Source organism: Odontesthes bonariensis, chromosome 9, assembly GCF_027942865.1.
Source record: "Odontesthes bonariensis isolate fOdoBon6 chromosome 9, fOdoBon6.hap1, whole genome shotgun sequence".
Taxonomy (NCBI): Eukaryota; Metazoa; Chordata; class Actinopteri; order Atheriniformes; family Atherinopsidae; genus Odontesthes; species Odontesthes bonariensis.
Genome location: NC_134514.1, coordinates 19,584,729 through 19,609,894, shown reverse-complemented (window position 1 = coordinate 19,609,894; position 25,166 = coordinate 19,584,729). Strand labels below are relative to the sequence as shown.

Genomic DNA, 25,166 nt, shown 5'->3' with positions numbered 1-25,166 from the left:
GACCACAGACTGCACCCTCGACAGATTTGGTTCTAATTTTAGGAATTACTAGGAGACCTGCAGTATTTTAATTTGCTTTTATTGCCGTTTCCAAGATGTAATCAAAATGTAAGAACGTAGTCCTCCAACTCTAATTCTAATTACACCGTTTTTGTTGACAGACTGTAGCTGAATATAGTTGCATTTTTTTTTTTTTTTTTTTTTTTTTTTTACTCTGCTCTTGTGTGCGACTGTATGCCGGCTCAAATGTCGAGTATTCTTATTCCACAGGCGAAAGTGCAACTCTTGTCACGTGACCAAATATCCCAGAAGCCTCCTCACCGGGAAGTGGTAAACTGGAAAGGTTTGTCTTGACAATGATGGAGGAAGAGGAATTTGAATTCGCTGAAGATTTGGAGGCTATTTTGCATCTAACCCCAGAGGTGCAATTAGCCATTGAGCAGGTAGGCGCTCGGACTCGTTACCATTATGTCAAACGGAAAGCATTGTTGTCCCTTTTGCTAACGTGTAGCCAGCTGCTAGCCAGCTAACCCATCCTCCGGGCTCTCTCGCAACAATGACATTGATAGCTATTAAACCTGACATTCTCCACAATACTGACATTGTTCGGCTTGTTGAAAGCTTTGTCAGCCTGTCAGCTTTAGTGGGAAATGAGGCACAGGTCTATTTCGCAAAGGTGTCTTTACTTTTTTTCTCCCCTCCCTAGATAGATTAAGATAGCCCTAAGTAGCTACACCAGGCTCATTTAACAAGTTTGGGTCACCGGGCTAAAAAAAACCGTGAAAAAACTGTACGTCCATCACACAAATATTCCGGCGTAAGTTCTGGTTGAAGTGTTTCCGTTTGTTTGTGTGTATCCAAGGTGTTTCCCAGCCAGGACCCACTGGACAGAGCAGATTTCAATGCTGTGGAGTACATCAACACTCTCTTCCCCACGGAACAGGTACAGTGAGTTTCATTCTTTAGTAAGAGTTATCACGTGATAAAGGGAAACCCCTTCCACAATGGTCACTGTAGGAAAAGCCCTGTTGTTACTTTAAATGTCTCGATCTGGATAAGGTTTGCAGTGATATTTTTCTTCTCATGCCCTCAAAACTATCAAAGACACATTGTTGTGGATCTTCATGGAAGTCTTGCAAGCATCTGAAGAATCTGAAGCGGCTAAATTGTCTCATTTCAGCGTTTACACATACTTATACAATGCAGAACAACTACAATTCAACTGTAGCAGGAAGCGCGTGCACAACGTAGTGGATATGAGGCACGATTTAAATAGTCACAGGTTGCCCTGTCTGTGAGTGGATATATGCCAGCTGGCCATGTACACAAACTTGGCTAATGTGAGTGCTTCTGACTGATTGCTTGTGAAAACTGGTGTTTCAGTGAGTGTTCGTCGTGACAGGCATTGCATACGATTAGTTTTTGGTGATGTAGCAAAGTTAACCACCGTTGTTTGTGTTTTGGGTCAGCTCAACCAGTTGAGCTGCACCGTGCCCTAGGAAGTGTTAAGAAAACAAGGTAAAAAATTAATAAATATATACGTTTGACACAGACTTGGACATCGTGTTGCAAAACATGAAAGTGGGAGTGTGATATGAGGCTTCATAAGTGCAATCGGTGGTAGTGTAGATGATATTCATATATCTAATTTCTCTACCAAAACGCTTGATTTTTAAAAGAAGGCGAATAAGAGAAGCTAGACTGTTCTGGTGACACCAGGAGAATTGAATCTGTCATCAGAAATGAAGACGGGCCCACAAAATCACAGTAAAATAATGGATTGATTTTTGTTCTCATCTTTGTTTCAGCTTGTTTTGATACAGTATCATTTTTTTCAAAATTATTTCTATATTTTTTTTTATTGATTTAATCTGTCTACCTTCTATTTCTCAAACAAATCTCCCCATTCTTGCTTGTGTTTTTGTTCAAAACTAATTAAATTCCATTTGATTCTTCCATTTGTCATCACAAATGTTATATTCCTTTCCCCTTGTTCAGTTATTAGTGTGACATGCATGTGTGTGTATATTCCACCTCCATCAGGGGTCACTGTAAGCTTTTTTTTTTTGCTTTTATACTGTTGATGGTTTTGCATGCATCACCTCCTAATTGCACCATGTCCATCATTTTTAGGTGAAAGGCTCCGCCTGTGCTGCATTCGATGCACAGTGTTTGATTTGTAAAATGTCATGGAAAGTCATCTGCTAATTTGGCCGCAGCTGTCTTATTAACGGCGATTAAAGTACATGTTTTAGTTCCGAGAAAGTTTTCGTTGAATGTATCTGGATAAAGTGTCAAAAGGACCGAATGAAACAGATTTACATGTGGAAGGTTGAGTTTTCAACTTTGAGTCAAACAATGTGGTTTTCCGAATGTATGACAAACGATTGCTTCATGTTTCACCGACATCCTGTCTTTGTTTTTGTTTTGTTTTCTGCCAGTCTTTGGCTAATATCGATGATGTGGTAAACAAAATTCGTCTGAAGATTCGGTGAGTTCATGCCAACTGAGTCGTGGGATTTTTTTTGTTTGTTTAACTGTACCTTCAGTGTTACTCAAGATCTGCTTTTTCTTGTCTTCGGTAGGCGTCTCGATGACAATATCAGGACGGTTGTGAGAGGCCAGACCAATGTGGGCCAGGACGGCAGACAGGTGAGCTGAGCTGCTAGTCGTCCGGCGGGGTCTTTTCAAGGTTTTTCAAACGCGAACGCCAGAGGTTTTCAGCAGAATGCGCCGACAGTTTGCTGCTCAGTCACGCTTTATGGAAATTTTCTGCAGGAGATGCAGTCCAACAGCTGAAAATGCACTTTGTTTGTCAATAGCACACCGGAGGATGAACACGGTACAAGAAGTATGCTGTGGAAATCAGTGCGACTTGTGAACAGAATGTTGAGCGTGGCGGATGAGGCATTTTGATCACCCTCTCTGCAGTTGCGTTTTCTGGAACAAAAAGACAAAACTGATTGAATTGTATGTTTGGCTTTTTTTCTATGATAATTTCCTCATTTTTCTGGCAGCGTGGCTATAAAGGACGCAGGACTCTTGTTTTGTCATTAAACAATGTTATTTTGTAATTGCAAAGGTAGTAAAGAACAAATGCCGAACACTGGGATTATCCCCAAAGGCAAATTGACATTTGCGGTCAGGTAAGAGGGGGAAATTAGGTGTGTGTGACTATAGGGCAGTGACATCTCACAAATGTGTGTAGATGTACACCTTGTGGAGTTTGCATTTCCCGGTCGTTAAAAGTTTGGAAATCGTTAACATTTGTGCATTTATCTACAAATTGATTGCACTGTTAAAGCTTGTATGCTTTCTCTCAGGTTAAGTGTTGCATTTGAATGTAATCGACACAGAAAAACAGGCTTCTCTCCATCTCCTGCTCTCTCCCCTCTCCATATTGCTTCCATGGAAAAGGACAATATGACTCAGATCCATTCCCGCAGCTCAAACTGCGTCTATACGGAAAACATGTCGGTGCAAAAGATTCTCGCATGTAAATACTTACACTTCTTTCCCAACCCAGACTCTTGATTTTTTTTTTTTTTTTTTTTCTGCCTTTTACTTTTGATGATGATGGAAAAAGAGCAGCCCCAGCTGATTCACTCCAGGTCCCTGCTCTTTTAAGGAAACGTGCCTTTAAGGGAACGTGACACCTGCTGGGTGAGCCATCCGTGTTCTGACCAGTTGACGTGATTAGGTGCGCGTTGTCGGCGCAGTGCCTGGCTCGTCTCTCCCAGTCAGCTCCCGTTTAGTAGCGGAAACACTCTAAATCCCCTCCAGACCAATAACATTAAACAGTCACACACAATAATTTTAGTTTGTTTTTCCAACCCCACAGAGCCATTCCAGCCTTTCCAGGGGGAAAATCTGTTTTTTGTTTTTTTTGCAGATGGAAAGATGGAGAGGTGTTCATTTCGAGAAGGCAATACATAGAGACGGCCCTAAAATAAACCAACAAGATCAGCAGTTCGGTCATTTCTGCCGTTAGCTAAACTCACTCACTTACCTGATGTGATCCTCTGGATTGAAAACCAAGGTGGTAAAATTTATGTAGAAGAAAGGAAGGAGCAAGTTGGGAAGAGAGAGAAAGTGGAGGTCTAGTGAGTATTTTCTCGGTAGGGTGGCAGACAGCAATATGTTTGCCAACTGAAAGTCTGGAAATGTCTTAATGATCAGACTGTAGTGGCTAATAAAGCTTATATTTAGAATGTCTGAGGCAGTGTTACTTTTAAAATGTTATTAAGGCACATTGCAAACATAATTCCATCCCTTGATTAGTTGTTCTTGTCGAAAATGTCATGGAACAAGGTATCGATCCAGAGTTCATGTAACCAGTGATATCACCACTCATTAAAGAGCTAATGTCTTGGACATCTACATTATTTATTTATAAAACATTTAGATGCTTTAATACTTAAAAAAAAAAAACATTGTTTCTGTATCTGCACTGCCCAAACCCTGCATGTTGATGTAGACAAAAAGCCATGTAACACCCTCAGGGAAAGTAGGTTTCATCTCTCAGGTCCGGTGTGAAATGATGATTTCTATGGCATTCAGAGTATACTCTCTCTTTCTGTCAACTTTGACAATACCTGCTCCCAAATCTCCTCTGATATGCATCGCCTTCATTTCTTGTTGCTTTTGCACAACTTGTCCCTCTCTTTTTCTAATTGGCTAGTTTTCGTTGAGTTGGTCACAGGCTTAAAGATATTCCCCATCAAAATGAGGTTGTTCTGTATTTGTGTTTGGATCCCGATGGAGACTCTGAGTCAGCAGTTTCTGTTTGAAGGATTATTTTTCTCCTTTTGTTTTTTTTTTGTTTGGTATAATCTGTTTAATCCGCTTCAATAATGTGGTCATAGTGGCCTGTTACCTTTTCTAATCAAGCGCTTCAGAAAATCAGGCTTAGCTAGGACAGAACGTTTTAACACGATCAGTGATTAGTGAAAATTGTGCTGAATTATTAAAATATCTCACTTAAGTTGAATGGATCTGTTGTCCTATTTAGCTTGAAATGGAGAAGAACTTTTTTTTTTTTTTTGCCCTCTACCAAAGAACGCTACACTAATGTCTAGCAGGGGTTCATTGGAAGCATCTTAAAACATTGAAAGGAGGCTCCCCTCCCTCCTCTTCAAACCTTATAATACAGTCTATGTTAGCCGTGGAACATGTGCTACTTATTGCATGTTCGAGATCCACTGGTTTGTGTGAGTGCCGATAACATCTTTGGCATGGAGGCGCCTGCTGGGCAGTGGTCTTCTGAGCTTTCCTCAGGGCTAAGTACAGGAAATGAGCACTAGGAAGCAAGCCAGATTGAATCAGCTGAGCCTGCATTAGCGACAGTCGCTGCATTGGAAGTTTCGGACTCTGTATGCTCAAGGGCCCCTCCAGGGAACCTTTCAAAAGATTCAGTGGCACTCCCTTCCTCCCAGTGCTCAGATCAAAGTACTGTCCCTTAACCTGCCTTCACTCCTCCAATCACCAACAGCCGTAGTGTGGTATGATGACTTAAAAAAATGAAGCATGCGTGAAGTGGAGGCAGCTTTTTCTCTCCTTGACTGAAGGCTAATCAGTACCAGACACTGTGTGCTCTCAGTGGTAGATCGTGTTGATGAGAAGTCGTATTACATAGAGAATACATTTTTAACTTAGTTTGATTACACCCAGGCCAAACCACCCTGTGTAGGTTTAAAGATGGATTTTGTTGAGATTTTTTTCACGACCTTGTCATATGGTACCATCGTCACCTTGACTGTGTCTCCATGACTCGGTCACCACTCTGGAAGGGAAACGGGGGAACTTCTGTCAGCGCAAGCTGTATTTATGTTTGTATGTGTGCGCACACGGACACTTTTGCGCGTTTGGTCCCCCACTGTCCACTTGTTTGTTAGACGTGCCTGTGAAAGTGGTAAATTCCTCGGACAGCTGGTGCCGGCTGTTAGCATTCCCTGTGTGCACGTGTGTCAGAGGAGAGTTAAAGCTGTGTCTGCAGTGCCGCCACGGCAACAGACCAAATGAAGCCAATTAGCCTGACATTGCATGTCGGAGCAAAAGCTCTGTTTGGCACCATCAAAGAAGAGCTGCCGTGTCAGATGATGGGGAAGTATTAGAATAGCAATTCAGCTACCTTACAGCCGTGACTGTCTAATGTAATATACCCCGTTAAAACTGCGAATGATCTCTTTACTCCTAAGAGTGACAACGGTGTATATGTACTTACATATGGAGGAGAATGTGCAGAATATTAGCTAATCAGCTGATGCTCTTCACAACAACCTCTGGAAGCAAACTCCCACAACTGGGAATAGTCCAGATTGGCACCTGCACACAGAAGGCAGGACAATATGCCCAAAGTGTGCTGTGGAAAAAGTACGCATTGGGAATTGTAGATGTGGCCTATCTGTAATAGTGACTGCTTTTATGTTGATACCAGTAGCACGTCTATTGGAACATGTCTACAAAAAATATAGAGGTCAACAGAAGATGATTTCACAAAGATGGAAGCAAGTGTTTCTGTTTTTATCTCCCGTGAACCTGCCAGCAAGTAGGAAATCCTGTGATATCCACTTCATCAAATAGTATGTGATAGAGAGTGTTTTCACTGCTACTTGTGCAGTAGTTGAAATGTGCCTTCTCTTTATCTTTAATATTGCTTTGTTTGTTTGTTTCATGCAGGCTTTGGAGGAGGCTCAGGTAGCCATCCAGCAGCTCTTTGGCAAAATCAAAGACATTAAGGACAAGGCTGAGAAGTCTGAGCAAATGGTACGTGCGCACACACACACACACACACACACACACACACACACACACACACACACACACAGGCACGTATTCAAACACAAAAACAAATGGTTTGCTAAAGCACAGCCCGGATATGACCCAAGCACAGGCGAGATGCAGCCTGTATTTTTCTGTGACAATAGAAGACAGTTGGGCAAGTCATTTATATAAGTCAAGATAATGCACCTTCCATGTGTGCTGATGTTACAAGCAGGAATTTGCGTGTTTGTTTGTCAACGAGAGTCATAGGACGGTGATTACAGAAAGGATGGGGTTGAGGTCATGGGGGTGGGGATGTCTCAGGAGATACGTTTTAAAGCTGTTCATTTTACTCTCTTTTTCTTGATCCTGCTATTTCTTCCAGTCGACCACCCTCTTACATTTGTCCAACTGTTTGTGCTTCATCTTGTCATCTCTGCACTGTGACGCCTTCCATGCAATTTTCTTCTTTCCTCTATCTTGATTATTTGCTCAAACTGATTTGCTCCTGTGCAGGTCAAGGAGATAACGAGGGACATCAAGCAGCTGGACCATGCCAAGCGCCACCTCACTACGTCCATCACCACCCTCAACCACCTTCATATGCTGGCAGGGGGAGTTGACTCTTTAGAGTGGGTACAGTTTCTCATACAGTTCCCCTAAAGTTTCTTTTTAATTGATCTAAGGCAGGGTTTTCAAAGTCGGAGGCAGTGAGCCTCCCCTCAAATAAAGTTTGGTGGAGAGACCCCACACTCCCTCCACCTTTCTGGTTAGTTTCGTTAAATTCCTGACTGCCTATAGGAAAACTTTATGGTGTATAAAATCATTAATGTGTGCGTTTTTGTTCTAGAGCCATGACCAGAAAGAGGCAGTATGGTGAGGTGGCCAACTTGCTGCAGGGAGTGGTCAATGTACTGGAACATTTCCACAAATATATGGGCATACCCCAGATCAGACAGCTTTCAGAGAGGTAACTAGCACGCAGACACACACACACACACACACACACACACACACACACACACACACATGCTCAAACACACTTGACTGTTTGGTGATCAGCATAACTCTGGAGCTCATTTCCAGTAGCCAGAAGGTTAGCTCTCCTCTCTGCTGAAATGTTCCACTGCTCGTCTTTCGAGCTGTTGAAAAGTGGTTCCAGTGTTCAGTGAGGTATTTTGCGTATTACATCCTGTTTATGTAGATAGACACACATTCAAGCACTGTCCCACACATGTAGGAAAACAGAGGAAGGAAACTCACTGAATAGGCGCTCATTATGCCAGTTTTTCTTCCATTGTAAGACAGCAGGGACACACTTTTCAGAGGGTGCGTTTGTATCGCCACGTATATGTTTCCCCTCTGCGAGTGTGACATGCATTTATTGCAGTACTCTTTTATTTTTTTTTTATTTTAGGTTGTTCTTCACTATGGCAGCAGGTCCATCAGTTATCTAACATTTCATTGTTTGTTCACTCTTGTATTACTAATGTTTTTTCTTTGTAAGAATTTACACACACATTCACACAGAAAGTCTTTGTTATACTTTTTTCCTTCTTTGCTGATAATTCCCCAGGAACGGAATCAGTCTTGGACACGTTGGTCAGCTTGAAACTCAAGTTCAAAGCAGTGCTGATCCCTAAAAACTAAAAAGGACGACCTTCTGTTCTGTTTTGACCGAGGTGTGGTAGATAGCGTTCATACCAAAGAACAGCTGTGTGGAAGAAGTGACTGTGCTGGAGAAAAGGATGAGAGGAGACACAGAGAAGTGGAAGATATGAAGGCAGGGCTGGTGGCTGGAGGCAAACGGTTAATAGGGAGTATCAAGGCTTCATGCTGAGAAACGGGGGCTGAGGTTGCGAGGGGATCTTCACTCCCCCACCAGACACCTGATTTCTTTGTGTGTCATTTCAGTCTACTTCCATAGCAGCAAAGTTATATCAAAGATGCAATTTAGCATGATCCCTTTGGAAAAGTGAGATTCACATTTAAAGTGTCATTGGTGATGGATGTTTTTAAGCCTCAGAATTTGGGCTTTTGCAGCCAGAGGTGACGTGCAAGAAACACACCTGATGGAGAATCCAATAATACTGTGCACGTCCATTGGACTAAACCCGCACTCAAAGTGAACCTGCCTATAGTAATGCATAGCTTTAAGTCATAACACAATTTAAATAGGAGAGTTGTATGAAAAATCATACAATGCAGAGTTGTTCTTCAGATACAATTCTTTATGAGGAGCAGTGAGAGAGAACTTTTTTGTGTGTGTGTGTGTACCAAACCACACAAATGTGTGTGCTGTAGAAATGAATGAGAAAGTGATTGTCATCTATTGGGAGGGACTCGCTTTTTGAGCCGGCCTCAAGTAGCTAATGGAAGAGATGCAGACGTTTCTGTGTTGGCTTCTTCTCTCAGTCTTGGTGATAGCAGTGCAATACATTAAGAAGCAAAACACTGGGCTAATAGTTTGTCATCTAAAAATGCAACTGATTCCTTTCTGACTTACTCTTCTCAGCTGTGCTGCTGAAATTCCGATTTTGTATTTTTTTTCATCATGCATCGTGCATTCTGTTTATATGCAACCTCAGACATCAACTTTGCACCGTCAGCTGTAAATCCACCCTGTGTGCTTGATCGTCTGTAGCCAGCCACACAGCAGTGGGGAGCTGTGTATGTGGTCAGTATCTAGAGTCTAGATGCAGTCGTACTCGTCCACCCTGTCCTGTTTGTTGTGAATGATTGTCATTGCTTTGGATGCTGCTCTTGGTGAGCCAAAGTGGGATACATTTCAAGTAATCGCAAACTCGTTTAACTGGATGTAGTCGGCCAATTTTTTTTTGTTGTTTTGTTAGAGTAATGTTTCACATTGGTAATTCTGCCAAGGAATGTCCTTCTCTTCGATTCCTAACAGAATACAGCGATAATCTATTAAAGGTCTGAGCCACGCTGGCGAAAATGAAAATGCTTTTACCCCTACGTGCAACCTATTAACTGCTCATTTATATTTTTCATTTTATTTTTTTTTGCCTGTAGAGTAAAAGCAGCACAGAGTGAGCTGGGGACTCAGATCCTGGCAGACTTTGAAGAGGCCTTCCCTTCTCAAGGCTCCAAGGTAGATATCTTACAAAAAAAGGTTGTCATTATTGTTCCCCCGTTGCATTAAAAAAAAAAAATTATAATAGTAATAATATTAATAATAAAATCAAATAAGAGATAAAATGCACACTTTCACATACCCATTCACCCATGCAGAGACCGGGTGGACCGAGCAACGTGCTGAGAGATGCCTGTCTGGTGGCAAACGTACTAGATCCTCGCATCAAACAGGAGATCATCAAAAAGTTCATCAGGCAGCACCTCTCTGAGTATCTGGTTCTCTTCCAGGAAAATCAGGACGTGAGTAAGAAGTAACGGCAGTTGACATTTCTATTTTCGAGTTCGATTTCTGACGAGATCGTAGTCTAAAATGGTGACCTGATAATGGTGAAGAAACATTGTTGTTCTTCTTTTCCAGGTTGCTTGGCTGGACAAGATCGACCGCCGCTATGCCTGGATCAAACGGCAGCTGTTGGACTACGAGGAAAAATACGGACGCATGTTTCCCGAAGAGTGGTGCATGACGGAGCGCATTGCTGTGGAGTTCTGCCACATTACCAAGTAAAGCACACGCAGCATGCAGTCTACAAGCCCATCAGCAGATGTGTGCTGACACAAAGTTGAGATTACGAATGATGTGGTTTGTGATTGATCTGATTCATAGCCAGTATTCAACACTGACTCTTTGTCCAACAGAAGAGGGAAGGGAGGGGAAAAAAAAAGAAGAAAAACTGAATTAAATTAACCGGAAAATCTTAAATTGGTTTTTAGGACTTCTTGGCTTTATGTAGTGAACTGCTCTGTTTTAGCCCAGAGTGACAGTGGCAGTTGAAGTAGGTGGCCTACATGAGCAGTGACCCAGAGTCAGTATTTTTCTCCATCTTTTACTTCAACTGCACGAACGACCCGAGGGGCACTGTGTGCGGCTCCCATCTGTAACCGAAGCCCTTTCTTTTTTTTGTCATACCACCATTATATCACTCAGTAGACCCCCTCATTATACCATCATTGCTTGCTGACGATGAGTCAAACAAAACTGGTGTGATGCCGCCCCATTGTGTGCTTTCAGACAGCATGCTAACTTTCTGAAATCAGAGGCATGACGTACAACACAGCAGCTTCCCCTGTGATGTGTTTTCAGTTCTGTGACTAACTCCGCTGCCAACTAAAACTACATTGTAACCAGTTTAGTCTCTATATCTTTTACTCGGAACAGCAAGGTGGAAGAAACCTTTCTGTTTAAAATGAACCAATCTGAAAAATCGCTGTCCATGATCATTTTAGTCTTATCAGCTCCCGTGTTCTGCATTAAATGTGAGATGTTACGTCAGGCATCTCAACTGAACCGTGTCCCTGGTTGGTGTAAGTTTGTGTTTTACACAGCAGCCTAAAGTAAGTCGAGCTTTGTGCCGCAGGATCAAACCACAAATTAATTGATGGTCAGGTTTGATTTAGGGCGTTTATTTTTTTTATCAATTGGAAACTATGCATTTTGAGAGATAAAAGCACAGCAAATAATCAAGTTGCATTATTAGAAACGGGTCTGACATCCATATTTGTAGTCTTACAAAGGTCCTTTATGTCTTTTCAAAGTGGAAAGATATCCTTAAACTGACTTTTATCGCCTTGTTTTCTTTTTCTTTTTTTTGCACGTGTGTTCCCTAGGGTGGAGCTAGCCAAGGTGATGCGAACTCGGGCAAAGGAGATAGAAGTGAAGCTGCTTCTGTTTGCTATTCAGCGGACCACAAACTTCGAGGGTTTGCTGGCCAAACGGTTCACAGGATGCACCCTGATGGATGCGCCAGGAGTGAGGAAAAAGCACACACAGACGCACACAAACACAACTGGTCTGTTGACTCCAAAAAAACTCAAAATCCCTCAAGTTGAGACTGAACCAACACAGTTAAAGTTTATAGATAGAATTTGGATTCTATATCTAAATAAATGCATCCCTCACTGACTGCTTTCTCGCATTAAGTATTGTCCATAAAAGCCAGTTTTTACAGACTTCACACATGTGCCCACATTGTTCTACAATGACAACTTTATACCTGCTGAAATACTCTTCATTAGGTTTTGCTGTAATGTGTGCAAAACTCATAATGCGTTTCTTTGAAGTCACTTGTTTTTGTGTGCACCGTCGTTGTATTTATGTGAACTATTTTTTTTTATCGTGTTCTCCTTTCACACATTTTTTGGGGTACCAGCCCAAAGAAGCATTTTAATCCAGGCCAAGTTTGAGCTTGGAGGTGGAAGTGAGACATTAGGAGCGGGCAGCTGATAAGTGGCATGCCTAGTTATGTTTGGGGCCAAGTAGGCCAGCCTTGTCCTGACCTGATATTAATTAGGCTTGACAGTAGCCTTTTTGTCTGCAATTCACTTTACACCCATGCCTGCTGGGTTCTGTAATCCAATCGGGGATTTGTTTGAGTGGAATTCTATAATAAGAGTTTCGTGAAATGGCTTACGTTAATGTAGGAGGAAGGTGCTGAGTTCTGAACTCTAAAACATTTTGGAACGCGTACACTGAAATGACTGCGGGACAGTCAAACCTACTTTTTGCTTAAATTATTGGGCTATGAGGAGATTATTAAGATTGTGCTATATCTTTATTTGTGCAGCAGAAGAAGCCAGAGAGCCCACCAGAGCCGACAAACCCCTTTCTGGAGGATGAGCCAGGAGAGGATGTGGGCGCAGAAAAGGATGAAGATCTTGCGAAGGTGAGTTGACCTCATCTGACATTTTTATGCCACATCAAGGGGTCTGTCAGATGTTGCTTCCACTTATGTTGAGCTCTCTTCCGGCTGAATGAATCTTTTTGAGGTGGTTATCTCATTAGTGGCTCATTTTGCTTTTCTCTTTCAGCCCAGGAAGCCCAAAGCTCCAGACAACCCTTTCCACGGCATTGTCTCCAAGTGCTTTGAACCTCATCTATATGTCTACATAGAATCCCAAGACAAGTAAGCAGCACACACTCACAGAAGCAGAGAAGATCAATTTGACTCATGGTAAACAAACCCAGATTTAGGAGCAGGTTGTACGTTAAGCTGGCACAGGAATGCCTTTTCCACTGCCTACTCATCAATCAGTTCCCCCTCCTTCCATTCTGCTTCACCTCCTCCTGTCTTTCCAGCCCTTGTTCCTGTACATGCTTCTGTCTCCACTGTGGCAGAAATGTTTCCCATTAGCTGCACGACCACAGACATTGAAGGAGAGGGAGGTTGAATAAGTGCTGCCACAGCAGATCTGCCTATTTTCTTTCCCACCTCGTTATTTTTTTTCTTTTTGGTAGCCTCACTCCATTCTCTTTTTTGTGTAATTTATGTTTAATTCTGTCTCTATTTTTAAGATTTATGTCAAGCCCTATTTAGTTTCACTTTTCTTTTTTTTTCAATCCTCCCCTTTTTCTTAAGATTTTACCACCAGTTTGCACTTGCGTGTCAGTCCCTGCCCGACCTCAGTGATAGGGATGTTTTCTGAAAGTGCTGAAACTGAACTCTGGGACTGTTGCGCTTTCCTGCAACCCACTGGAGCGTTAATTGCTGTTTGGGGGACAGGATTGACCTATACTGCAGCTTTAACCTCGTTTTTGTCCAATCCAAAGGCCTTAAAACAGGCAGAGGCCAAATCAGCTTGTCTCCATGGGACGTAGCCGAAGAGAACAGTGGCCTGCTTGTTTTGTCTTTGGCTTTATTTCCTTGATTCAAGAGAATTGTTCCACAACAACTGGCTGTAGACTGTGGCACTGAGGATTTGGCGCTTGGAGCATTTTCTTCTATTTGTCCAACTGTCTCGCTCCCTGACTGCTTGTTATTTTATCGTCTTTGTATTTATTAGGGTTGAGAATTAATCGTGTGCTTTTAATGTTTTTTTTAACACATACGTGCGTAAACCTGTGTGGGTTTGGCTGTACATTTTCTTGGTATCTGCAGGAACCTAGGCGAACTGATTGACCGCTTTGTGGCTGATTTCCGAGCACAAGGTCCACCCAAAGCAGGCACGGAGGAGGGTGGAGCGGTGCTGCCCAGCTGTGCTGACCTCTTTGTCTATTACAAGAAGTGCATGGTGCAGTGCTCCCAACTGAGCACCGGAGAACCCATGATCGCCCTCACAACCATCTTCCAGAAATTCCTCCGAGAGTACGCTTGGAAGATCCTCTCTGGCAACCTGCCTAAGTAAGACCAGTTCAGGTTTGGTTATTTAAACATGTATACAGGAGCATCTCAGAAATTTTTTTAAGGTATACCCCTGAAATAAAGCTAGAGGTGGTTTTCATTGGTGTAAGTAACCCACCGAGATTCAACGTATGAAGTTGCAATGTAAGCAATATCAAGAAATTATCAAAAGACCAAAGAAACTTTCTCCGACAGTATAGTCACGTGCGCCGTGAAGTCGCGCTACGGTTGTAGCTTGACTTGGTCAGTTAATTGGAATACTCTCCCTTGTTCCAGTGTACATGCATGATAGAGGAACCAATTCAAAGCATGTCTGACAGCAGTGTTTATGTTTATGCATTTCTGCCTACTTACAGGTAGGTAGATAGGGTAAGGGGGACCCCTAAGGACCCCTTCTGGAGGTACTACCTTTCATGCAGGGGATTTGAACCCAGGTCACCTACATGAAAGGTGGCAATCTTACCACTACACTATCCAGTCCCAGTGCTGCAGCCGAACAGTCAAAAAACATTCAAGACATACCGCTTCAAACTTTCACTGTGGGAGATCATTGTACTTGTAAATATAGCTGAATTCACTGCAGAGACCTCTTTAAGTAAATTGAGTGGTTATTTTTACCAGATTATGCTGTGGTTATAAAATCAGGATTTTATAAGGGCAGACTGGCTGTCTGGAAATGCTTTAAGCAACTGCAAATTGACATGTAGTCTTGATGGGCTGAATTTTATTTTATTTATTTATTTTTTTCCCCATCACATTTTCTGACATTTTTAGCTTGTCTGAAAGAAGAAACTAGAAAAGAAATTGTGGCTTGACAAGAGCAGCTTTATTGGGAATTAGGCTGTATTGATATACACTTGAACTTTACTGTTTTTTGCAAATAGGTGCGTGAGATACCTTGGAATTAGTCCTTACTGTTATTGGTTTCTTCTTCTGTGTACTAGATGGTAACAGTGAAGCATGCCCCGAGCCAGTTTGAGAGTCTAGTTGAGGAAATGCATGCAGGAGTGACTTGTTTGACTCATAACTGCATTATCTGGGTGTGTTTGTCGGATGAACATGTTCACATGTATTGTAAAAGTCTTGTTTTGGTTGGACTAATACAGTCATTTTGTCCTTTTTTTAAAAAATTTTTTATCCACGTGTGATATAAACACACTGACTGTCAAATCAGACTGCTTCAGTATTCTACATTTGCCTCAACAGCTCCCAGGTCAGTTGCTGGAAGTAATATACGAGTGGCGTCATACGTCCTGTGATTGCTGACTGGCCAAGTTGGGGTGACAAGGAAAAGCTCCTCTCTTGAAATAAAATTTTGTTGCATTTTTTTTAAATGCAGAGGGAATTTTGGCGGTTCTCTGTTCTTTTTTTTTCAACAAACGAGATGGAAATGGAGTATACAGGAAATCAAAAAATTTGTTGCAGAATTTTAGAGTAAATTATATATATAATTTATTTTTATTTTTTTTTTTAGACCTACAGTTTTAATAAATGAATTGGGTGTTGAGTGACGTACTAATAAACTTAGTGGGATACCTTGTCAGTAGCTAACATGCTATCCTTAAAGTTACCCGATTCGTGTTTTACCGTCTTTCGCTCTCAGCTTGCTTGTCTTTCATTCAGACTTGCTGTTTTTATTTTCATCAAGTTTGAATTTTCTGATTCTAACAAATTGCAGCAAACAAGTGACTCAGCACACCAGGAATAATGATGAGAAAAATAAAGCAGTTATAATGCTGCAAAAATCCTACAATTATAAATGACAATGATGCGTGTGTTTTTATAGAAAAACACATTTCAAAAAGCATCTCATCTTTTTCTTTTTATAAAAAAATAAAAAAAAGCAATGGCAACCCTCCTATTTTCAACTAATTCAGCCACGGAATCGTTGCATAGTTGTGGATTGTAGCAAATGCAGATTTGTTTGGGATCAACTTTTCATCAACAAGCCCGTTGCACCCATATTTGTTCATGCTTTAGTTATGGAAACGGGGGCTGTTTAGGAGAAAAAGTTTGATGCTAACATCTTCTGTCCTCACTGTTGTGATGGATTATGATGGCATGCTATGAGCGATCTGGAGTTGGTTTGGCTGTGGTAAAGCCTAATATGCTACCAGCAAAAACATCTCTGGCTCATTGGCCACATCAGAACCCGTCACTGACTGTGGGGCGCACACACAGCCAGGCTTGGATATGCGTGCATGCTAATTACACACTTGCGTTTGACGGCTAATGTATACCATACTCCTCGCTCGACACAAACACTGTCATAGACTCATTGCGCGTGCACACACTTGGAGATGCTTGCAGACACCCGTTCGGTGTTGTGTGCGTTGGATTGGTTTTGTGAGGTTTTTGAAAGGGGCCCTCAGAAAGGAGTTTTAACTGTGTTGTGGTTTTACCCACGTCTCTGTTATGACGTTTATTAATGAACGGGTCGCTGGCCCCCACTGTTGCATCTGTTTGTACTTATGCCCATTGTGTCGGTTCCTAAAAATGGCTTTCCTTACCTGCGGTTTGAAAAATGTCTTGCACCGAAGGCTGTGTAGATGAAAGAGGGCTCCACAGATTAATCTAGATTAATCTCAACCACTTGTCCCTCTAATTCACAGTGTAACATAAAGGAGTAGAGTACTGTGACTGAGAAGTAAACATTGTGAAGTTCTCCCACTTCGATTTGAAGACCGGCTCTCAAAAATCCATCTTCAGCTAAAGAATAGACTGGAGTTTTTATCGTCAGCGGGATTCATCTGATCAGTTTTGAAACTGTGCACATTTTTGAAAACAAACTGAACTCTCAAATTATATATAATGTTGTAGTTTTTCCCTTTCTTAGGAAACTGGAAATCCAACCAATCCAGCTCTGCTGGGGATTTAAAAATCAATATACAGTCTACTGGTAACTGTAGCCAACATCAAAAACAGCAAATCCCTTATTGTGCGACACGCTCAGTGAGCTTCACATGTTGAGTTTTCATTACAAAGCAACTCTTGTTACCAGCTAGGATGTGAAAACGACCTGAACCTCCCTCTTAAGGCTCTGCCAGTCATGGATGCCAATCTCACACTGTCAAAGGTAACTGAAATAGCTGACAGGTTTCACATCCTCTAAAGCTTAGCTTGTAGATCTTTGTGTGATCACCGCAGAGCCTGCTGTGATTCCTATGCGAGCGACTGAAGCAGTTTTCAGCTTTCATAGTGTGTCTTCATCCGTCTGTGCTTAGAACCCCAAAGTGTAAGTTGGTGTTCGGATTCTCTGCTGATAATTCATATAATGTTGACTGGAGACATCGGTGTGTTGAAAAGGAATTCTGCCGCTGTGAGTACTTGGAAGGCGAGTGAATGTTGAAGAAATCACTTTTCTGCTCCTTTAATCTCTGTACAACAGTGAAGCCATTTTCCCTCATGCAGGGTAGTCGCAGAGATGGACTGTGGTGTGATATGTGAGAAGCTAAATGTCCACAGCATTCAGTCTGCATTTCTTGCTGAGATTTTCCACCCTGCCCCCTAGTGAAATCTCTGGAAGGTCAGCGAGGAGACTGTGCAACATATTGGCAAAACATTCAGAGGATTTACAGCAGGTGTGTCTGCTGGTAAGAGTTGTTGCTTTATCCTCTTCTCTGCTGACCTGCACGTTACTTTTCACCCACCTCTCTATATTGCAGATAGATACAAATGCATGTTGAATTGATGTTGACACAAAAGCGGTCATCAAGGACCCTCGCCGTTCTGAAGATAACGGCAATCGTTCACGCCGTACGTGCTGCCATCGTGTTCTGCCTCCTGGGTGCTCGAGACAGATGCCACCTCCACCTCTCATTTGTATTTCACGCTGTGGGAGCACATCTCTGGCTGGACAAATCCCCCACTGTGCAGTACATCTGTGAACAGCAACTGTGAATAGAGTTCAGACCAACTTCCCCTGAAAATGTATCACGTTGACGTGTGAAAGCGGTTTAACAGACGGTTTTCTAAGCTGAACTACTTTTCTGAAACACAACAGCCACAACTGATACGTCACTCAATCTGTTACTGTCTATAAATACACATATTTGACGGCTTCAGGAGAGTTGTAGGGAGGAATAGTGTGATGTCGAAGGTCTTACCAACATGTAGCCGTTGAATATTGCCACACGATTCTGATTGCACATTCAAGCCTTATTTCCTCCTTTTCTTTTTTTTAACTCTCCGTCTTTGAACTCGTCTTTCTCTCTGCTGTTTTGTCAATCTCTCTCTCCAGATCCAGCAGCAGCAGTGGGGGTCTCACCATTACTAGCCTGCTAAAGGAAAAAGAAGGTTACGAGGCGGCAAAGTTCACAGGAGATGAGCTCTGCCTGATCTGCAGCATTCTCAGTACTGCCGAATACTGCCTGGCTACCACACAACAGGCGCGTACCGAAACTTGCTCATACGAGTGCGTGCTGTGAAATGATGCGAATTGGATGTTTGCGGTGACCATTTATGCCGGGGGAAAGGGCAAAAGCTTTATGATGGTAGCAGTCACAGACGCGCGCTTAATGTTTCAGGAACTGCATTTTAAGTCAATATTTCATTAACTTAGACGTACAATATTTATTGAGACACATGCTTGATCACGAAGGCTTGTCTGTGTTCACTTGTGTTTTTGTGAATATATGTATTTGTGTTCCAGTTGGAGGAGAAGCTTAAGGAGAAAGTGGATAAAGTGTTGGTGGAGAGAATTAATTTGACCGGGGAGATGGATACATTCAGCACGTACGTGGCAGCTACCTACAGGCCTTGTATTTTCTTGTAAATTTGAGCCCAAACTTTTTATCTGACGAGTATGTTTTAATGGTGTCTCTCTTATGTTTTTATAGTGTGATCTCGAACAGTATCCAACTGCTGGTTCAAGATCTCGATGCTGCCTGCGATCCTGCCCTAACAGCTATGAGCAAGGTTAAAATGCAGCTGCCTTTCATTAAAAGTCAAATGAACATTACCATATTTTTGTCCTCAAGTGTAAGGCTTGAAGATGGGTGCATTCCTGCTGGTGTTGCAGGGGCATCTGCTCCGCCAATCATCACTAAGAAATCCGTTAGAATGCAGTTTTTCCATTTTTTACTTCGTAATGAGTTTAAAGGTGTCCACATTAGCTGAAACCTTAGAACTATTTCAAACAATATCTGACCCTCGAGGCCTCTCTGACGGTTATCCCTCCCCCTCAGATGCCGTGGCAGAGTGTGGAGCACGTGGGCGACCAGAGTCCTTACGTGACATCAATCATCATACATATTAAACAAAACGTGCCGATCATCAGAGACAACCTCGCCTCCACTCGCAAATACTTCACACAGTTCTGCATCAAGTTCACAAAGTACAGTATACCCATTTAATGCACCTCTGCACGAATTCCATCTAAAAGTTCTCAAATTTGATGTTTGTCAATTCTTTACTTCCTCAGTTCTTTCATTCCAAAATTCATCAACCACCTGTTTAGATGCAAGCCTATCAGCATGGTTGGAGCTGAACAGGTAGGTTTAATTACCTTAATGTGCATTGTGTGCACACCTGTACGGAATATTGTATGTTCACTCTCGAATATCGGCTTTTTTCTCTCTTGTGCAAACTCTTCCACAGCTCCTCCTTGACACTCACTCCCTGAAGACGGTCCTGTTGGATCTGCCTTCCATAGGCTCCCAGGTGCTCCGAAAGGCACCTGCCAGCTACACCAAGATAGTGGTGAAAGGCATGACACGTGCAGAGATGATTCTTAAGGTGAGGAGTGCTGGAAGTCGCAGGGTCATTTAGGCGAGCGAGTCTTTGCATTAATGACTCGTGTGCAACAGCTCTGTTCAGGCTTTTTTTTTCCTGTGCAGCTTTCAAGTGCAAATTAGTCAAAGTATGAAAAAGAAGCCTGTCCTAACCATCCTTTGAAGTATTTTGGAAAAACACTCAATCCTTGCTTCTAAGGCTACTGGAGATGAATCTAAACAGTTTACCTTTCACATGTAAACTGAGGATGAGCTTGCAACTTTTTCACTGACAGATTCTTATTAGAATTTGAGAGCAACTTAAACACAGTTTCAGTGATGCTCAATCCTTACGGGACACTTCACATTTTATGACATTTAACTTGGGTGGCTAAACCCATGCTGGCTCTTTTTTTGCAACCAAAGCTTCAGTTGGTGACCTTTAAAGGCTCGGAACTTTAGATAAGCCCTTTAATTTAAGTACAGTCTGGATGGCTTTTCTTTATCTCGTGTTTGCCGTTTAGCAGATTTGATGTTGAAGCTCTGACATATCCAGTTAAACATGAGCTTTTGCACTAGACCAAGAATAGTCTGGCACAACCGGCACCTAACTGCTTTTCCATTGATTGAGGTTTCATCATAAGAAGCAACAATAGACTGAGCAAACATTCCTCCCGTGAGTGTTTGTGGTTGGACGTGAGAGCCAACTTTAAATGTTTGTCTTGAATGAGTCACTTGTGCAGATTATCCACCCAGGGTTTATTTTGGGCAGAATAGTCCTTTAATTGTGTCTTTAGCCCCACTCACAATAGCACTTTATGAGCATGTTTCCACAAAATAACCCATCTCACATGAGGCGCGGAGAAAACAGGAACGGAATGCTACTTGTTTAATGAATGGGAGACGGGCCAAGACGAGAAGCATATCCTCAAACCCAGCATGTGGCTGAGCCCGTGAAAGGTGCGAGTGAGTAAATAAGTGCGTGCCACCGTGTTTCTACTCCAACAACACACTTGCACATGCAGTGCACCATGTTGCATGCTGGATGTTGTTTACTGTGAGAAGAGCAGTCGCAGGATTCTGCCAGCTGGCCTCTTCTCAAGATTACCTTATGAGACTCCGGAGGATCCTAGTATGTGGCTGCCATAGATTAACCCCACCCTTATTAACCGTCTCAGGGGTGAAGAGTCATGCACACGCACTCAGATTGCAGCCATTTATGTCCCTGGCTTTCCACTGGTGTCCCTGGAGGCCTTCTTTCCTTTCTCTCGTCGGACTGTTTTGGTGCTCACAGCACTGAGTGTGGCCTGCTCTAATTGTGCTATCGCAGTAATGCTTTTAAAGTGATAACGGTGGATGAGTTGTACAGTGACAGCTTTTCACCTCCCCGTCCATGACGCTTTCTTTTGCTGTAGACACCGACTGTCTAACGAGCTCATCTCCCCGTTTCGCATTTGATTGAGTCTCTTGGTCTGCTCTCTGTGAGGTTGCAATCTGTTCCATGTGCTCTTTGCAAAGCCAGTCTTTGTCCTGCGGAAAAATGCCTTAAATGTATATCCACAAATTTCCACTCATCTGCCTCACATTAAAGAGCCTTTCACATTATAGGATTATATGAATGCATTTACATCAGCCCACTACTGTCTGGGTTTTTTTTTTTTCTGAATTTGACTGCCAGTGGGCCCCTTCAGCTGGAATGGATCTATGTGGCTTCTAAAGAACTCTCAGGCATAGATAACACTGCATGAAGGCCTTTGATTCAAGTACATTACTATGACAGCAGGAAGCATAGAAATCACTGTAAAGGCAAGACATTGTATACTAGGAGAGGTATCAGAATCCACTGTTGAAGAAACTTCTCACTGACTCTTTTTAATGACAGGTAAACAATAAAGCAACATTTAAAAGAGGAATGATGCTGCACAACAATATATATGCTTTAAATGTTGAAAAAGATCCAATCAGCCACGATGTTTTTTTGCTCAAGGTAGGGAGGCTTCTTTGGATTTCGTCGATCTAAAAGAAACTATTTGGAGAGAGCCACAGAAAGATTACTTCTATGACCGTTTTTAGCTTTGGAAGGAGACAGAAAAAAAGAGAAGCTTTTGTTCTGCAGCCAGCACTCTAGACATTGACTTTATGTAACATTGATGTTCCTCACAGGTAATTGCTTCCACCTTGAGACTGAAGCTTCTGAAAGACGAACCCATTGAGAGAAGGTCAATACGGGAATTCCTCTGCCTGGCCTCAGCGATAGTTTTAAATTACACTTTATGATGCGGTGGCTTGAAATGAAATGGGTCTTGCCCTCACCAAGAAACTGTAGTTCAGTGAGAGAGTTGAAAAGACATTTAAACTACTTAAAGCCTATTTCAAGTAGCCAACTGCAGGGTCCTTTGAACATTTCAGTTAATGAGGTGCAGTCTGAACTCTGATATTGAAATGAGCTGTTCGGGGAATGATCAAACTGTACCTGATGGTTGTTTTACTGATGTGTAAAACAATATTCAGTCCGGTCTCACCGATGACGCTCCGAGCTTCACCCGCAAAATGCATCTGAAAATGACACAAAATGATGGAATAGCAGATAGATAAAAAGTGACTAGAAAGAGATGTAGAACTGCAATGAAAAAAAGGGTCAAAGAAGCATGAAGATGCACACTATTGAAAGTTGCAAAGTTAAAACACAGAGATAGAAAACTGCTACAAAGGCAAACAAACAACAAACAAAAGGATTCGCACACTGTAAAACGCACAAAACGATTACAGAAATGTAAAATGGCTTCAGAGGGATGCAAAATGTCTGCAAAGAGATGGGGTGGGGGGGTGCAAAGTGGCTACAAAGGTGAAAAACAACTGCAAAGAAACATAAAGACACGGAATTCTAAGTAGCTACACAAACGTAAAATGGCTGGAAACGGAGGGGGGGGGCACGTTGCCTCATAATACATCCATGTTTATACACAGTTATTTGATCTGAACTTTATATGAACTAGCTTTAAAGCTGTCGGAGTATCTGCTTTGAGCGTTAAAGATGAATACATTTGGGCTGTCTGCTTTGTGAGCCAGTGCTCAGTTGTGTTCAAAGTACATAAGACTCTTTCAGTCTGTCTGAGACGGCCTCTCCTGGCCTCCACAATGCCTGTGAGACGTGGCTGTTTTCCACACTCGCCCAGCCCAGCCCACCAGAGCTCCAGCTTTCTCTCCCTCTTCTGAAGTTCTCTTCTGGGGAGTATTTCAAAGGCAACCCCCATCCCCACCCTTGTTAAGCCTGAGAGTTTCTCTCACTCCATTTCTCTCCCTCTGTTTTTATGCCCATTTTCATTCTTAACTTTCTCTCTCCCTGTCGTTCCCTTTTTTTTTTTTCTACAAGGTCCCTACTGGCCTTTCCTCTGGCCCGGTTCCAGGACAGTTGCTAAGTAAATCACTCAGTCAGCAGGGCTAGTAAGAAAGCAAAGAATTCCACACAATCCTGAGCCTCTCATGCATGCCTCCCTCTCTGCCTCTCCTGTGTGGGATTTCTCCATTCTCAGTGCATGTGCAGCTCATGCGCTCCTTGCGCATTTCACCTTGAGTGAAAAAGGAGATTTAAGGACAGATGAAGTTGTTTAGAAAGCATTTTGTGAGCTTCTTGGGCACATGTGCATTACATGGGAGGAAGTGGGGTCTGTCAGCCATGTGCTGGTCTACCTTCTTTGCAGCGGCTTAAAGAAGTGGTATCCAAGCCTTCCTCCTTCTCTCTGTCTCTAATTCTTGCCCACTCGTGCATGAAGTAATTGCCGTGTTTAAAGAAAAAAAAAAAAAGGAGAAAAGCTCTGTGGACCTAAAAATGCATAATCATAATTTGGACTTTGTTTGCAGCTAAACTACTTGGTCGTGTCAGTTGTGGCCCCCTTTCCCCTCATTTGGGCCATGGCTGCTCCCATGTGGGATTATTTAAAGATCTCTTGGGTCATCTCATGATGGTTCACAGGAAATTGGTGATGGAGGGTGAGGGTGGGGGTGTTTGAAACCGCACTAAACGATTTAAAACTGTTCCGCAGGTGGTGATGGCCCCCCATGAACCTCCAGTTGTGTTTGTTGACAACTACATCAAACTCTTGGCTGATGGCAATCCAGAGACTTTCCAGAAGATTCTGGATATGAAGGTCAGTTTGTTTGATTCTGCCTGGGATGGAAATCCACCGTTTAATCCGTGGAAGGTCGAAAGCAACACAACACATTTTCCCCATAACTGTGTATTGCAGCTGTTGTCCAAGCTTTTTAATCGTAAACATTGGGACAGTCTGAATAATGGACGAATAAATTGTGATTCATTCATCGGTTGTATGATCCAGTATTAATTAATGAATCCCAAGATCAAATTTTTTTGTTTAATAATTCCCTTTTTCTGTGGTTTTTGTGATCAGTTTTGAAGCTAACGGACATAATTTCATGCGTGTGTGTGCAGGGTCTGAAGCGCAGTGAACAGAGCAGTATGCTGGAGCTCTTCAGGCAAAGGTTACCCACTCCGCCCTCCGGGGCCGACGGTGGCCCCACTCTATCCTTCAGTGCCCCCACCCCTGAGCAAGAGTCGTCTCGAATCCGCAAATTAGAGAAGCTCATCAAGAAGAGACTGTGAACAGAAGCACTTGACAGTTGCTGGTGTGACCTTCTGCCATCTTGCATTTATTCATCTCAAAGTCTGTAGAAATGATAGAAAGGGGGAAAGTTTTCTGACTGATAGTCGCATGAAGCCAAGCTGCTGCCGGATATATGAAGACACTTCCTCAACGGTTGGTTGCCGTGGTTAAGTTTGTCGTGCGCTTCTGCAATTCTCCACCTTTCTTATCGTGACACTAAGGTCCGAGCTCTCAGTAGAGTGAATGTAAGTGTCTGCTCAGAAATCTTCAAGCTGCTTCTCAACATATCGAATCCACGATGATTTCAAGGAGCCTAATTAAAGTTGATGTTTTTCCGGGTGTAATGTCCTTTTAACATAGCATACACATGAACTGTTTTAAATCTGTGTGTGGGAGAACAGGTTGGTAATGTGTGTCATCCATTAAAAGGGACGTTGACACTGTTTGTGCATTGGCCTTAAGTGATCTAATGGGACTGGGCAGAGGGGAACTTTGGATTCTCTGCATTTTCAGACAGATGTTCGGCCATCTTTGATCCTTATGTACATAGTCACACCTGTACACTAAATATTATGTTGTTTGTTTTTTTTGTTTTTTTTCTTTATTTTACTTTTTGGTAACAGTCAAAAAATGCAGTCTACATCACCATTTCTGGGAAAAAAAACTTATAGTCTGTTCACTGGCTTCATTAACGCACTCCAATCCTGCCATCATGCACTGCGTGTTATACATTTTCATTGTCTGAATGGTATGCTTCAAGGGCAACTCTATTAAAGCATTGCCACATAATTTCCTCTCTG

General features: G+C 42.4%; 1 protein-coding gene across 2 annotated transcripts; it reads left to right on the top strand.

Annotated features, from left to right (window-relative positions):
- Positions 1-293: 293 nt before the first annotated feature.
- vps53 (VPS53 subunit of GARP complex) lies at positions 294-25,155 on the top strand. Of its 2 annotated transcripts, none has more exons than XM_075473550.1 (22): positions 294-443; positions 863-943; positions 2,442-2,491; positions 2,586-2,652; positions 6,679-6,765; positions 7,279-7,394; positions 7,613-7,732; positions 9,796-9,874; positions 10,015-10,158; positions 10,277-10,419; positions 11,524-11,665; positions 12,483-12,578; positions 12,724-12,818; positions 13,791-14,033; positions 18,274-18,421; positions 18,685-18,767; positions 18,872-18,950; positions 19,220-19,368; positions 19,456-19,525; positions 19,632-19,769; positions 23,788-23,892; positions 24,195-25,155. In XM_075473550.1, the coding sequence occupies exons 1-22, from the start codon at positions 357-359 to the stop codon at positions 24,363-24,365; spliced, it is 2,493 nt and encodes an 830-aa protein (XP_075329665.1). In that variant the 5' UTR covers positions 294-356; the 3' UTR covers positions 24,366-25,155. The 2 variants fall into 2 exon arrangements, with proteins under 2 accessions (XP_075329665.1, XP_075329664.1); XM_075473549.1 differs by having other exon boundaries at positions 12,480-12,578.
- The last annotated feature ends 11 nt before the right edge of the window (positions 25,156-25,166 follow it).